The 14560-nt window shown below is 40.7% G+C and overlaps 1 protein-coding gene across 4 annotated transcripts in view; it reads left to right on the forward strand.

Moving 5' to 3' along the window:
- mchr2a (melanin concentrating hormone receptor 2a) overlaps positions 1-13394 on the forward strand; it is a 56107-nt gene extending 42713 nt beyond the window's left edge. For all 4 annotated transcript variants that reach the window (XM_043687487.1, XM_043687489.1, XM_043687488.1 and 1 more), the window contains one exon: positions 11989-13394. In XM_043687487.1, coding sequence (XP_043543422.1) covers positions 11989-12313 — 325 coding nt within the window. In that variant the 3' untranslated portion in view covers positions 12314-13394. The remainder of the gene's footprint in view (positions 1-11988) is intronic.
- Positions 13395-14560: the final 1166 nt, after the last annotated feature.

Below are 14560 nucleotides of genomic sequence, written 5' to 3' on the forward strand. Positions count from 1 at the left end.
TTTCTCTCCACAGATGTAACTGAAAATTGAATTGATTTAATTGATTGATTTATTGTCATGGAGTCGTACCTGAGGACTGGAGAGAGGCACATGTAATTCCTCTCTTCAAGAAAGGAAATAGGGAAATTCCCGGCAATTACAGACCAGTAAGTCTCACGTCTGTCGTCTGCAAGGTGTTAGAAAGACTTCTGTGGGATAGGATGTATGACCATCTGGAAGAGCATGGCTTGATTAAATGCAGTCAACACGGCTTTGTGAGGGGCAGGTCATGCCTCACTAATCTTATAGAGTTCTTTGAGGCTATGATGAGAAGGGTTGGTGAGGGTCGAGCTGTGGATGTGGTGTATATGGACTTCAGTAAGGCATTTGATAAGGTTCCCCATGGTAGGCTCATTCAGAAGGTCAGGAGGAATGGGATACAGGGGAACGTAGCTGTCTGGATACAGAAATGGCTGGCCAACAGAAGACAGCGAGTGGTAGTAGAAGGAAAATATTCTGCCTGGAAGTCAGTGGTGCGTGGTGTTCCACAGGGCTCTGTCCTTGGGCCTCTATTGTTTGTAATTTTTATTAATGACTTGGATGAGGGGATTGAAGGATGGGTCAGCATGTTTGCAGACGACACAAAGGTTGGAGGTGTCATTGACAGTAAAGAGGGCTGTTGTAGGCTGCAGCGGGATATTGACAGGATGCAGAGATGGGCTGAGAGGTGGCAGATGGAGTTCAACCTGGATAAATGTTAGGTGATGCATTTTGGAAGGTAGAATTTGAAAGCTGAGTACAGGATTAAGGATAGGATTCTTGACAGTGTGGAGGAACAGAGGGATCTTGGGGTGCAGGTACATAGATCCCTTAAAATGGCCACCCAAGCGGACAGGGTTGTTAAGAAAGCATATAGTGTTTTGGCTTTCATTAACAGGGGTATTGAGTTTAAGAGTTGTGAGATCTTGTTGCAGCTCTGTAAAACTTTTGTTAGAACGCACTTGGAATATTGCGTCCAGCTCTGGTCGCCCTATTATAGGAAAGATGTGGATGCTTTGGAGAGGGTTCAGAGGAGGTTTACCAGGATGCTGCCTGGACTGGAGGGCTTATCTTATGAGGAGAGGTTGACTGAGCTCAGACTATTTTCATTGGAGAAAAGGAGGAGAAGAGGGGACCTAATTGAGGTATACAAGATAATGAGAGGCATAGATAGAGTCGATAGCCAGAGACTATTTCCCAGGGCAGAAATGACTAACACAAGGGGTCATAGTTTTAAGCAGGTTGGAGGAAAATATAGAGGGGATATCAGAGGCGGGTTCTTTACATAGAGAGTTGTGAGAGCATGGAATGCGTTGTCAGCAGCAGTTGTGGAGGCAGGGTCATTGGGGACACTTAAGAGATTCCTGGACATGTATGTGGTCACAGAAATATGAGGATGCATACATGAGGATCAGTGGTCGGCAACATCGTGGGCTGAAGGGCCTGTTCTGTGCTGTACTGTTCTATGTTCTATGTTCTATTAAGTCAGAGGCAATAGGACCCCGAACACACTTTTGTTTAGCCATCAATAGTAAGAACTTCCAACTGTCCATTTGGATATAGAACTGGCTCAAAGGTAGAAGACAGAGGGTGGTGGTGGAGGGTTGCTTTTCAGACTGGAGGCCTGTGACCAGTGGAGTGCCACAAAGATCGGTGCTGGGTCCTCTACTTTTTGTCATTTACATAAATGATTTGGATGTGAGCATAAGAGGTAACTAGCAGTTGGCAGTGATTGTTGTGTTGAGAATGTGATCAGGGTCATTAATAAACAAGCTGTCAGATAAATCCCCCTGGATGTGGTTTAACATAACTGTAGATCTGGTAACTTCAACATTGTGTTTAAAAAAATCTGGAAAGAGACAAGAGAGAGTTTTAGTGACAATTATTTCTCAAGGCTGTTTCAGAATCCCAGTTTAACATTTCATGTCCTATCAATTCACCCCAGAAAAATATTAAATTATATTTCAAATGCTTCCTCACACTAAACTAATTCTGACAATCAGAAACCCCTTATAATTAATGCCCATCACTGAATCTGAATCTTTCTGATGGAGGTTTCTAAAATAAAATAATTCTTTCATAATGTATTGTATTGCCTTCCTGCTCAGTTCTATCTATTTATGAGGGGCATGCTTAGGATAAATAGACAAAGTCTTTTCCATGGGTTTGGGGAGTCCAGAACTAGAGGGCATACGTTTAGGGACAGAGTCAAAAGATATAAAAGAGACCTAAGGGGCAACTTTTTCATGCAGAGGGTGGTACGTGTATGGAATGCGCTTCCAGAGGATGTGGTGCAGGCTGGTACAATTGCAACATTTAAGAGGCATTTGGATGGGTATATGAATAGGAAGGGTTTGGAGGGATATGGGCCGGGTGCTGGCAGGTGGGACTAGACTGGGATGGGATATCTGGTCGGCATGGACAGGTTGGACAGAAGGGTCTGTTTCCATGCTGTACATGTCTATGACTCTATGACTCTAGGTTTGAACTCTCACAGACAGAGTAGGACACAAATGCCTTCTGAACAATATGGAGAGCAACCAAATGAATTACATAGAAACATTAAGTACAAGAAAGCGTCAATTAAACTCTCTTGGCTACTCAACCATTCAATTGTACAGTAGTTGATTTGCACCTTAACTCCATTTACCCACTTTTGTTCCATATCTCATGACAACATTACCTGATAAAAAGTGTACTAGTTTTAACCTTGAAAACCATAACATCCATTATACATTATTCTCATTAGAAATGTTTGAATACAAACTATTGCATTTTACTGTATATGGACAAACAGACTCTGTCCATCAAAAGCACAAACAATGGACATGCTATTGGGCCAACCTTGCAAGAATGGATAGGATAGTCATAGTAATCTCAACAGTAGATTGAAAATACACCAAAACTATACATTTGAGGAAATGACACAATTATTGAAATATAAAAGTCAAAACAAATAGAATAGCAAAAACTTTCAGAAGGCAGCATTCTATATAGTTGGGGTCATATCAGTCTTTGCTCTGAGCTTAGAATCGCACAGAATCACAGAGATGTGATGGCACAGAAGAAGGCCATTCAGCCCACCAGCTCATTAAATGAGCATCATTACCCAGTACCAATCTCATGCTTTTTCCCCACAAGCTTGCACGTTATTTTTACCAAATAATCCAACACCCTCTTGAATACTTCAGTTGAACTTGCCTCTGCCACACTTCCAGACCTTGGATTCAATATCCTCACTCTTCACTGAGTGAAAAGGTTTTTCCACACTTCACTCTTGTTTCTTTTACAGATCACTTTAAATCTATGTCCTCTTCTTCTTGTTCTCTTTTTGAGTGGAATAATAGAAGGAGACGATTTAGCCCATTGTGTTGTTCCAGTTCTCTAAAAGTGAAAATGAGTTTATCCCCCTCCCACCCATAGCCCTACAATGATTTTTATTCATATGTTGATTTAATCCCTTTTTGACACCCATTTTATTGCATCTCTCAAGCATTGCATTCCAGCTTCTCACCACTCACTGATATTACAAATCCTATAAAGGTGCATAATATTTAAGAATGAGATTTGAGACTTGGATGCAAATTGTCAAAGAATCCCTACAGTGTGTCCACACCAACCCTCCAAAGAACATCCCATTCAGATGCACCCACTCACCCTATCCCATGGCAGTCCTACATATCCCATGGCAAATCACCCAAGCCTGCACAGCCCCTTGGACTGGACACTATGGGCAATTTACTATGGCCAATCCATTTAACCTGCACATGCTTGGACTGTGGGAGGAAACCTACGCAGACACGAGGAGAAAGTCCACACAGACAGTTGCCCAAGAGTGGGATCAAACCCAGGTCTGTGGAGTTGTGAGGCAGTAATGCTAACCACTGAGCCACTGTGCCACCATGCCACCCCTGGTCACATTAGGCTGGCTTTTTATTGAAACAACCATAGAGAACGCTGGAGAAACTCAGCAGGTCTGGCAGCATCTGTGGAGAGAAAATAAAATCTAATCTTTTCACAGATTCTACCAAACATCCTGAGCATCTCCAACATTCTCTGTATTTGTTTCAGATTTCCAGTAGTTTGCCTTTATTTTAGCTTTTTATTAAACTTAGCTACCTGCTCTGGTGAGAATTGATACCATGTTCCCAGAACATAAGCCGAAGGTCCCGGGTTATTGGCCTATGGACATTATTACTATGCCCCTGCAGCCCAGTGTTGTATGCTGCAAAAGATATACCTCTTAACTTCCAAATAGAAAAAAAAACCAAGACACAAATATATAATTAGATCACACTCTCTGCAGAATTGTAGTTTTCACAGGAATTAGTCCAAAATCATTCCCAAATACCAACATGTTTCCTCCAATCCACTGAGTCAAAACATCTGCTGTCCATTGAAGCTGATTCTTCAAGTATTCTGAAAATCCTAAAATCAAACTTCCAGCAGGAGGTTTCACTTTCTCTCTCAGTCACAACAGGATGAATATTGCAGTGCCCTGAAAGTTCTGTGGGTCCCACCTCTTCAAGTAGAGAACATGTTCCCATCAGTTTTCTGTCTCTTGGACAACAGAGAACAGATTTTATTTCCTGTTGCTCACAGCAGCTACTGCTTCCCTTTCTGTCTCTGGTATGTCTTTCTTTGTGTCCAGAGTTTCTAAGTCAGTAAGTTTACAAACAGCAAGAGCAGCTGCTCATAGAAAAATAGAAAATGCTGGAGAAACTTAGCAGGTCTGGCAGCATTTATGCAGAGCGAAGCAGAGTTAATGTTTTGTGTGGTATGACTTCTTCAGAAGTAGAATTCTCCAGCATTTTCTGATTGTTTCACATTTCCAGCATCCACAGTATTTGCCTGTCCTTGATTCCAGCTGCTCATTGCTTTATGTTGAGATGTGAAAGTTGGCATGAATAGGATTTCAAGTGGGTCCAGAGTCTCCATAGCAACCAATACCCATTGGCACATCAGCACGCAGGATTAGTAAAAAGTCACTAATTTTATCTGCTCCATTTTATCTTGGATTAGACAGGCATTTTGTGGCTACAAATGTGACTCTTAGAAATTATGTTCCTCTTCCCCCCACTACTACCCCCGTACTCTGGTTAAGGATATCTTGGAACTTCTGCAGGATATTCTGGAGAGATGATAAACATCTAGTTGTTGTAGTACACATTGGTATAAGTGAGATTGGTAGAAACAGTGATGAGATCCTAAAAGCAGAGTGTGGGGAGTTAGGAAGCATGCTAAAAAGTAGGATCTCAAAGGGAGTAATCTGAGGATTACTACCAGTGCCACATGCTAGTCAGAATAGAAATAGCAGGAAATATCAGATGAACATGGCTGAAGAGATGTTGTAAAGGGAAGGGTTTCTGATTCTTAGGGCATTAGGACAGTATAAGATGGATGGGTTGCACCTAGGCAGGGCCAGGGATGATGTGCTAGAGGGAGTATTTATTAGAGTGATTTGGAAGAGATTAAATTAAATGACAGGGGATGAGAACCTATGTAAAGAGTCAGAGTAAAGGGAATCACCTGATGAAGGGCTTTTGCCCAAAACGTCGATCTTCCTGCTCCTTAGATGCTGCCTGACCTGCTGTGCTTTTCCAGCACCATACTCTAGACTCTAAAGGGAATCAAGGACAAGACTAAAAACAAAATGGGGAATAAGAAAAGTGATAAGCCGAGAAATCAAGGGCCAAGATCAAACAGGGCCTCAATGAAAAATAGTGGGAATGGAACAAGTAATGCTAAAAAGACAAGCTTTGAGGCTTTGTGCCTTAATACACATAGCATTCACAATAAATTAGACAAATAATCATACAAACAAACAAAAACATGTATGATATTGTTGGGATTACAGAGATAAGGCTTCAAGTGACCAAGGATGGGAACTGAACATGCAGGGGTATTCAGTATTTAGGAAGGACAGGCAAAAATGGTAGCGTTGCATTGCTGGTTAAAGAGGAAATTAATGCTTTGGTGAGGAAGAATATTCAATCCAACAATGTGGAATCTGTATTGGGAGAGCGGAGGAATGCTAAAGGGTAAACTATATTAGAGTGGGGTTTATATATAGACCCCCAAACTGGAGGGCTGATTTTGGAAATGGCATTAAACATGAGATTAGACATGCATGCAATAAAGGAACATTTGTAATTATGGGTGACTTTAATCCGCATACAGTTTGGGCAAATGAAATTACTGACAATACCTTAGAGGAGGAATTGCGTACCAAGTAGTTTTCTGGACTAATACATTGAACAACTAAATAGTGAACAGGTCATCCTAGACTGGGTCTTGATAAATACAAGGAATAATTGATGTTATTATTGTGTAAGGCCCCTTGGGGATAAGTGACCATAATATGATAGAATTCCTTATCAATTTGCAGAGAAATGTGCTGATTTTGAGACTCGGGCTCTAAATCTTAATAGAAGAATTTAAGATAGTATGAGGTCAAAGTTGGCTATGATAGATTGTTATTAAAGTAATAACAGTGTAAAGACAATGGCAAACATTCAAGTAGCACCTTGGTGCATGTTCATTCCTGTCTTGTGCAAAAAGTAAAATGAGAATGGGGCCAACGTATTGCGAAATTCGAGATGGTATTAAATCCAAGCAATTTAGTCAAAACGAAAAATAGACCTGAGGAGTGGAACCGCTTAGAATTCACCAAAGCCGGGCAAAAAGATTGATTAAGAAAGGGAAAATCCAAAATAAGAGTATGCTTGTTAGGAACTGAAAAACTGGCTGCAAAAGTTTCTATTGTTTTATGAAAAAAAATTAAGAAAAAATGTAGGTCCCTCACAATTATGTACAGGGAATTTATAGCAGGGAACAAAGAAATGGCTGACCAACATACTTTGGCGCCATGCTCACATAACAGAATACAAATAACATGCAGGTCATTGTGCTGTAACGTGTGTTTCGTCCGTGTGAGTTGGCTGTAATGCGATGACGAATTGTGGACGTTGTTAGGATATAGCAATTTTCTATTTGCAATCTTCAACAGCATGGTCTTCAACAGCGATTTTCCATCACACAATCTGCTATAGTGCAAAGTTACAAAGGAACACAATTGTCACATACAAGCAGAACTACCTGTATCAGGAGTGTTGGATGACCCAGTGTTTAGTGAGAGGGAGGAATTGAAGGAAATTTGGTATTGGGGAAATAGCGTTTATAGAACTTGTTGGGAATGAAAGCAAATAAATCCCCAGGGTCTGAGAAGCACCATCTCAGAGCCCTTAAGGAAGTGGACCTAGAAACAGTGGATGTTTTGGTGGTCATCCTTCAAAATCCTCTATTCTCTGGAACAGTTTCTCCAGATTGGAGATTGGCTAATGTAACCCTTCTATTTAAAAATGGAGGTAGAAAGAAAGTCGGCAATTCTAGGCCAGTCAGCCTGATGTTGGTAGTAGGGAAAATGCTGGAGTTCATTGTAAATGCTTTAATAGCTAAGCAATTGGTAAACAGTGGTGGGATTGGACAGAGTCAACATGAATTTATGAAAGGAAAATCATGTTTGACAAATCTACTAAGTATTCTTTGAGGATTTAACTTGTAGAGTTGATGAGAGAGAGCCAGTGGATGTGGTTTATTTGGACTTTCCGAAGGCTTTCGATAAAGTCCACATAAGTGATCAACATGTAAAATTAAAATATATGGGAGTGGGGGCAATGTATGAAAATGGGTAGAAAACTGATTCACAGACAGGAACCAAAGAGTAGAAGTAAACATGTCATTTTCCAAATAGCAGGCAGTGACTAGTAGGCTACTACAGGGATCAACTACAGGACCCCAGCAATTCACAATATCAGTGAATGGTTTAAATGAGGGAACTAAATGTAATATCTCAAAATTTGTAGATGATACAAAGCTGGGTGGGGGGATAAAATCTGAGGAGGATGCAGAATGCTTTAGTATGATTTTTAGATAAGCCAACTGAATGGTAAAATGCAGGATAATGTAATATAATCTGGATAAATGTGAGGTTTTCCATTTAAGGAGCAAAAAAGGAAGGTAGATTATTATTTGAATGGCTGTAAGTTGAGAGAGAGTGTGCAATGAGACCTTGGGGTCTTTGTACACCAGTCACTGAAAGTAAGCATTTGAATACAGGGGCAGGGATGTCTTGCTGTAGTTATGCAGGACCTTGGTGAGCCCACACCTGGAATATTTTGTGCGGTTTTGGTCTCCTTATCTGAGAAAGGATGTTCTTGCTAGAAAGGGAGTGCAGCAAAGGTTTATCAAATTAACTTCTGCGATGGCAGGACTGATGTATGAGGAGAGGTTGAATCAATTGATTTGATTTGATTTATTATTGTCAGATGTGCTGTGATACAGTGAAAAGTGTTGTTTTGTGTGCTAAGCAGACAAATCATATCTTACATAAGTACATCAGGGTAATAGAACACAACACAGAATATAGTGTTACAGTGACAGAGAAGGTGCAGAGAAAGATCAACTCTAATATATGAGAGACGCATTCATAAGTCTGATAATAGCAGGGAATAAGCAGCTCTTAAATCTGTTGGTACGTTTTCAAACTTTTGTATCTTCTGACCACTGGAAGAGGGTATAACTGGTGTGGTATTGCTCTTTGATTATGTTGGCTGTTTCTTGAGGCAGGGGGAAGTGAAGATGGTGTCAATGGAAGGAAGGCTGGTTTGCGTGATGGACTGAGCTGTGTTCACAACTCTCTGTAATTCCTTGTGGTCTTGAGCAGAGCATTTGCCAAACCACACTGTGATGCGTCTGTGGTGTGTCTATAAAAATTGACAAGAGTCATTGTGGACATGCTGAATTTCCTGATCTTTCTGAGGAAGTAGAGGAATTGGTGTGCTTTCTTGACTGTAGCATCAATATCGATGGACCAGAGTAGATGGTTGTTGGTGTTTACTGCTACGAACTTGAAGCTTTCAACCAACCCCACCCCAGCACCATTGATGTAGACAGGGATGTGTCGTGTACTGCACTTCCTGAAGTCGATGATTAACTCCTTTACTTTTCTGTCAGTGAGGGAGAGATTTTCGTTTTTACACAATGCCACTTAGTCATCTATCCCCTTCCTATACTCTGTCTCGTCATTGGTTGAGAGCTGACTCACTATGGTGGTGTCATCGGCAAATTTGTAAATGGTGTTAGAGCTGAATTTGGCCACACAGTCATGAGTGTATAAGGTGCACAGTAAGGGGCTGAGTGCGCAGCATTGCGAGGCACCAGTGTTGAGGATTATTGTGGAAGACGTGTTGTTGTCTATCCTTGCTGATTGCGGTCTATGGGTCAGGAAGTCAAGGATTCAGTTGTAGAATGGGGAGCAGAGTGCTACGTCTCAGAGTTTGGAGATGAGTATTGTTGGAATTTTGGTTTTGAAGATTAAGCAAAATTTAATGAATAGGAGTCTGATGTAGGTGTTCTTGTTATCCAGATATTCTCAGGATGAGTGTATGGCCAAGGAGATGGTGTCTGCCATGGACCTATTGTAACAGTAGGCGAATTGTAGTGGATCAAGACAATCTAAGAGGTTGGAATTGATGTGTTCCGTCACTAACCTCTCGAAGCACTTCATAATGATGGATGGCAGAGCCATGGGACGGTAGTGTGTGCTGTGAGGAGGACGCTAAGACACTGCAGGGTGACTTGGACAGACTGGCTGAATAAGAAAATACTTGGCAAATGCAATATGATGTGGATAAATATGAGGTTATCCACTTTGGTCGCAAACACAGGAAGGCAGATTATTATCTGAATGGTGGCAGTTTAGGAAAAGGTGAGCTGCCACAAGACTTGGTGTCATGATGGAATAGTCACTGAAGGTTGGCATGCAGGTGCAGCAGGGAGTGAGGAAAGCTAATGGCATGCTGGCCTTCATAGCGAGAGGATTTGTGCATCAGAGTAAGAATGTCTTGCTGCAGTTATTCAGGGCCTTAGTGAGGCCACATCTTGACTATTTTGTGCAGGTTTGATCTCCTAGTCTGAGGAAGGACATTCTTGTTATTGAGGGAGTACAGCGAAGGTTCACCAGACTGATTCCCAGGATGGCAGGACTAACATATGAAGAAAGACTGGCGCGACGAGGCTTGTACTCACTGGAATTTTGATGATTGAGGGGGGATCTCATAGAAACATATAAAGTCCTGATGGGACTGGAGAGGCTAGATCCGGGAAGAATGTTCACAATGTTGGGGAAGTCCAGAACAGGGGGTGACAGTCTAAGAATAAGGGGTAAACCAATCAGGCAGAGATGAGGAAGGGTTTTTTTCACTCAAAGAGCTGTAAACCTCTGGAATTCTCTCTCACAGTAAGCTGTTGGGGCAGTTTGTAAGATATATTCAAGTCTGAGATGGACATGGCCCTTGCGGCTGAAGAGATCCAGGGGCATGGGGAAAGAGTGGGAATGGGATACTGAGATTCCATGATCAGCCATGATCATATTGAATGGTGGTGCAGGCTCGAAGGGCCAAATAGCCTATTCCTGCATCTATTTTCTATGTTACGATAAACAAAGCCTCAGAGCAATCCGTCTCAAGGCTATTTGTAGTGGTGTGTATTTCATCAAGTTTGCTCGTCACTTCTGCTTGCAGTGGGATCTAAACTACTGTCATGGTGGCAAAAGTAAACTCCTGCAGCAGGAGGGAGGGATAGCACTTCACCATTAAATATTCTAGATGGAAATGTGTTGCTGGAAAAGCGCAGCAGGTCAGGCAGCATCTAGGGAACAGGAGAATCGACGTTTCGGGCATTAGCCCTTCTTCAGGAAGCCCTTCTTCCTGAAGAAGGGCTAATGCCCGAAATGTCGATTCTCCTGTTCCCTAGATGCTGCCTGACCTGCTGCGCTTTTCCAGCAACACATTTCCATCTCTGATCTCCAGCATCTGCAGACCTCACTTTCTCCTCATTAAATATTCTAGGCCCGGGGAGCAGTAACTCGCCGGAGTCATCTAAGAGGTATTGACCAATAGGCTGACCCCTCCGCTTTTGCCTTGCCTGATGACACATGCAGTCTATCTGGTGGCTTGAGCAGACCTCAGGTTGTAAGACACAGTGAGGTGAAGCAGAAGTGAGCCGTGTCTCTGTAAAACAGAGTACACAGCAGTCTCTCAATCTGGACCTCTCAGTTAGGATATATATTTGCTGGAGTTCAAAAGAATGTGAGGATCTCACGGAAACCTATAAAATTCGAACAGGATTAGACAGGATAGATGCAGCAAGGATATTCCCAATGACTGGGGGAGTCGAGAACCAGGGATAACAATCTAAAATATGTGTTAAACCATTCAGGACTGCAGGGGGAGAAATTCCTTCACACAGAGAGTGGTGAGCCTGTGGAATTCACTACCACAGAAAGCAGTAGAGACCAAAACATCATATGATATCAAGAAGAGGTTGGATATAGCACAAATGGGTTTGCGGGGCTAAAGGAATCAAACAATTTGTTGAATAAAAGGAAACAGGTTATGGAGTCAGATGATCAGTTATGATCATAATGAAAGGTGGAGCAGATTTGAAGGGCTGAATGGCCTACTTATGCTCCTGTTTTCTCAAAAAAGTAAAACAGCCATTTTAAAACATAAGCAGCTTATAAAACTGTCCGATCAGAACACTGCATAAAAAAAGTTCTTCCTAATACCCCCACTACATCTTTTGTGATTGACTTAAAATTGATACCTGCTGGGTTGTCTATTTTGACCATCAAAACCTCTTCAAACAGTAGGATTCTGCATGTTACATTTTAGGAAGTTTGTACTAGATTTCTATTTGGATTCTGCGTCATTGATCATTTCTTTAAAGGAGCCTCACATCCTTATAGTGCATCAAATAACAGAATTGGTTGAAACGTGAAGAATTGTCCTGTATTAGAATGTGCTGGAAAATGATAATATTTAAAGCAGAACAAAGTTGTTCTGACTTAAATGGATGAAGTGAAATAAGCTGTACTTAAGTAAACAATGTTTTCTTCTTATTGTTTAGATATAATGCAACTATCCCCAGAGCACGGCTCAAACGACTGACGAAGATGGTCTTGGTGTTAGTGGGTATTTTTGTAGTTAGTTCAGCACCATACCATGTGATTCAATTAATAAATCTCAAAATCACTCAGCCCACCTCTGTTTATTACATTGTTTATTACATATCTATCTGCCTCAGCTACGCCAGCAGCAGCATTAATCCCTTTCTCTACATACTGCTCAGTGGCAATTTCCGAAGGAGGCTAACTGGTTGCACAAAGATTCCAATGAAAGTGACTGAACGTGAAATTATTAACATAGAAAGCACAATGAAGTTCAGTTACTGAATGATAAAGACTCTTTTATAAGCAATTTGATTGTGTTTTTGAAGTTACGGTGTGGGGAGTATAGTAAAGTAGATTTCAATGTCCAAATCACCAACTTCAATAAAAATAACATGTATGTTATAAATATATTGTGCTAATGTATTTAACTTAGTACAATCTATGGCTTCATCCTTTTTTTTAACTTTCAGTATGCAGTGTAATATCTATTGGATGTATAAGGAGTCTTACATCAATGAAACTGGATACTGCAATGTCACAGAACATTTTAATGACTGCCCTTTCAGTGCGAATCCAACTGAAATTGAATCAGATTACACAAAGAGTTAGCAAGGACAGCAATTTCAAGGAATGTGGGTCTGCAATGTAATTCCTAGGCTCAGATCACATTCTGAGAGGCAGCTAAAAAAAAGGTTGCACTGCTACAATAGCAAGAGCTCCTCAAAGGTCAAAATCTATTGTCAGAAGAATAATAATCAAAGCTCTGAAAGTGCAGCTCTCCCACACCATTAGTTGCAAAAATCTAATCCCTACTCAATAAACGTCAACATTCAGTTCAAGTGGCATAAGTCACAGTGGAAGTGTTAGTGTAAGAACATCAGCAAAGTATTATAAAGCTCATATTATATCTGCTCATACACTTCAATCCCTTCTTAGTGCAAACTACAACTGTTGGCTTAAAGGGAGCCGTGTTTATGTGTGTATTTCTGTACCTGTGACAGCAAGGCTTTAACCATTATTAGAAATGTAATGATATGCTTTGTATTTATAATTATGTTTTCAAGTTTAACACAAGTTTTGAGAAGAAAATGATAAATATCTAGCAGTTTGTTCCATATATATCATTGATAAGTATCATATCTTCTGTTTTTCAGTTTGTAATTAAATTGAAATAAAAGAATATAGTAATTAAAGAACAATATTAAGTATGAGGTCACAAAATATTGATGTGAACTGTTAAGGAACTCGTGTATTAAAGTATTCAAGACGTATATGAAAATATGTAAACATGCATGCACTAAATGTCAACATATTATAATCTGATCTACTGTTTGTTTCGAAAATAAAAGCCTTTTATGTTGTGCTCTGGTCAAAATTACATCACCAGACTATGTATTTGATGTTAACTAATTGAAATCCTGTAGCATTCCCTATTGACAAAAATCAAACTGAAACTATAATCAGTACATTCTCTTCTGCTTTGTGAAATTGCTCCTGTTCTTCACTCCCATAATTCTTGGGATGGATTTACAAGGATGAGTCAGGAATCTGATAACTGAATGAATTCTGGGTCACGCCTTAGCTGAATATTTTTGTAGTAACCTCTTTAGCCAGGAGGGGAGTTTGGCATCTAGCTATTGACACCAGTGCCTTCAGGAGCTAGTTGTCTGGTGCTAGCACAAGAGCAGGCAGCAACCATGATAAACGTTGCCACTACCTTTATCAGTTCAAGCTGGCAGCTCAAGTAGCCAAGAAGCTGAATATGGGGGAGAACAGCCATGGATGTCAAGGTGAGGAGCAGTGTTTTTGTTGACCCACACATCCTTGTTGGTCAGGGATATATAAATATACATGAACTGCAAAAGAAACATAATTGGGTCCAAAGGCGAATCCAACAACCATGCACAAAGAGACACAAGAACATTGGGGTTTACCTGTTGAAAGTTGTGTGCCAAATTAGTAAATTCGTTAATCAACTTCCTGCATTTCCTGCTCCTTCCCAATGCTGGCCTATTAAAACTTCAAAAAATGTCCCCAAGGCAATGTCCTGCACTGATTTTGAATTCTAATCTGTGCCTGTTCACTCATCCATTGCCTTTGAAAATTCATCCCTTTGTGACCCACGTTTTGTTTTCTCTTTGATATCACTGCTTCCACTTCTCCTCTGTTATTTTGATGCTACGGGGACCACAAATCCAAAAGGACTGAATTTACTGAACAACCCTCAACATGGTTAAAAACCATGGTTCGCGTCTTATAATTGTTACTTTAACAAGCAAACAAAACATAAATTGAAGATGAATTGTCAGTAACAGTTAATTATAAATCATCTGAATTTCCTCAAGCAGAATTCTAGCTCATTTTCTGTAAGAGTTTAGCTTCTGATCCTTGCTGACAGCAGCACCCAGTGAACCTGAATTCCTCAGACAGGGACTTCACTAAATTACAGCACTACTGAAAAATCTTCTTATCCCTATTCACGACAGTCCTGATGGCGTGGATCTCTCACAAACTTCCTTATCCAAGCCT

This window comes from Chiloscyllium plagiosum, chromosome 3, assembly GCF_004010195.1.
Source record: "Chiloscyllium plagiosum isolate BGI_BamShark_2017 chromosome 3, ASM401019v2, whole genome shotgun sequence".
In the NCBI taxonomy this organism is placed as follows: domain Eukaryota; kingdom Metazoa; phylum Chordata; class Chondrichthyes; order Orectolobiformes; family Hemiscylliidae; genus Chiloscyllium; species Chiloscyllium plagiosum.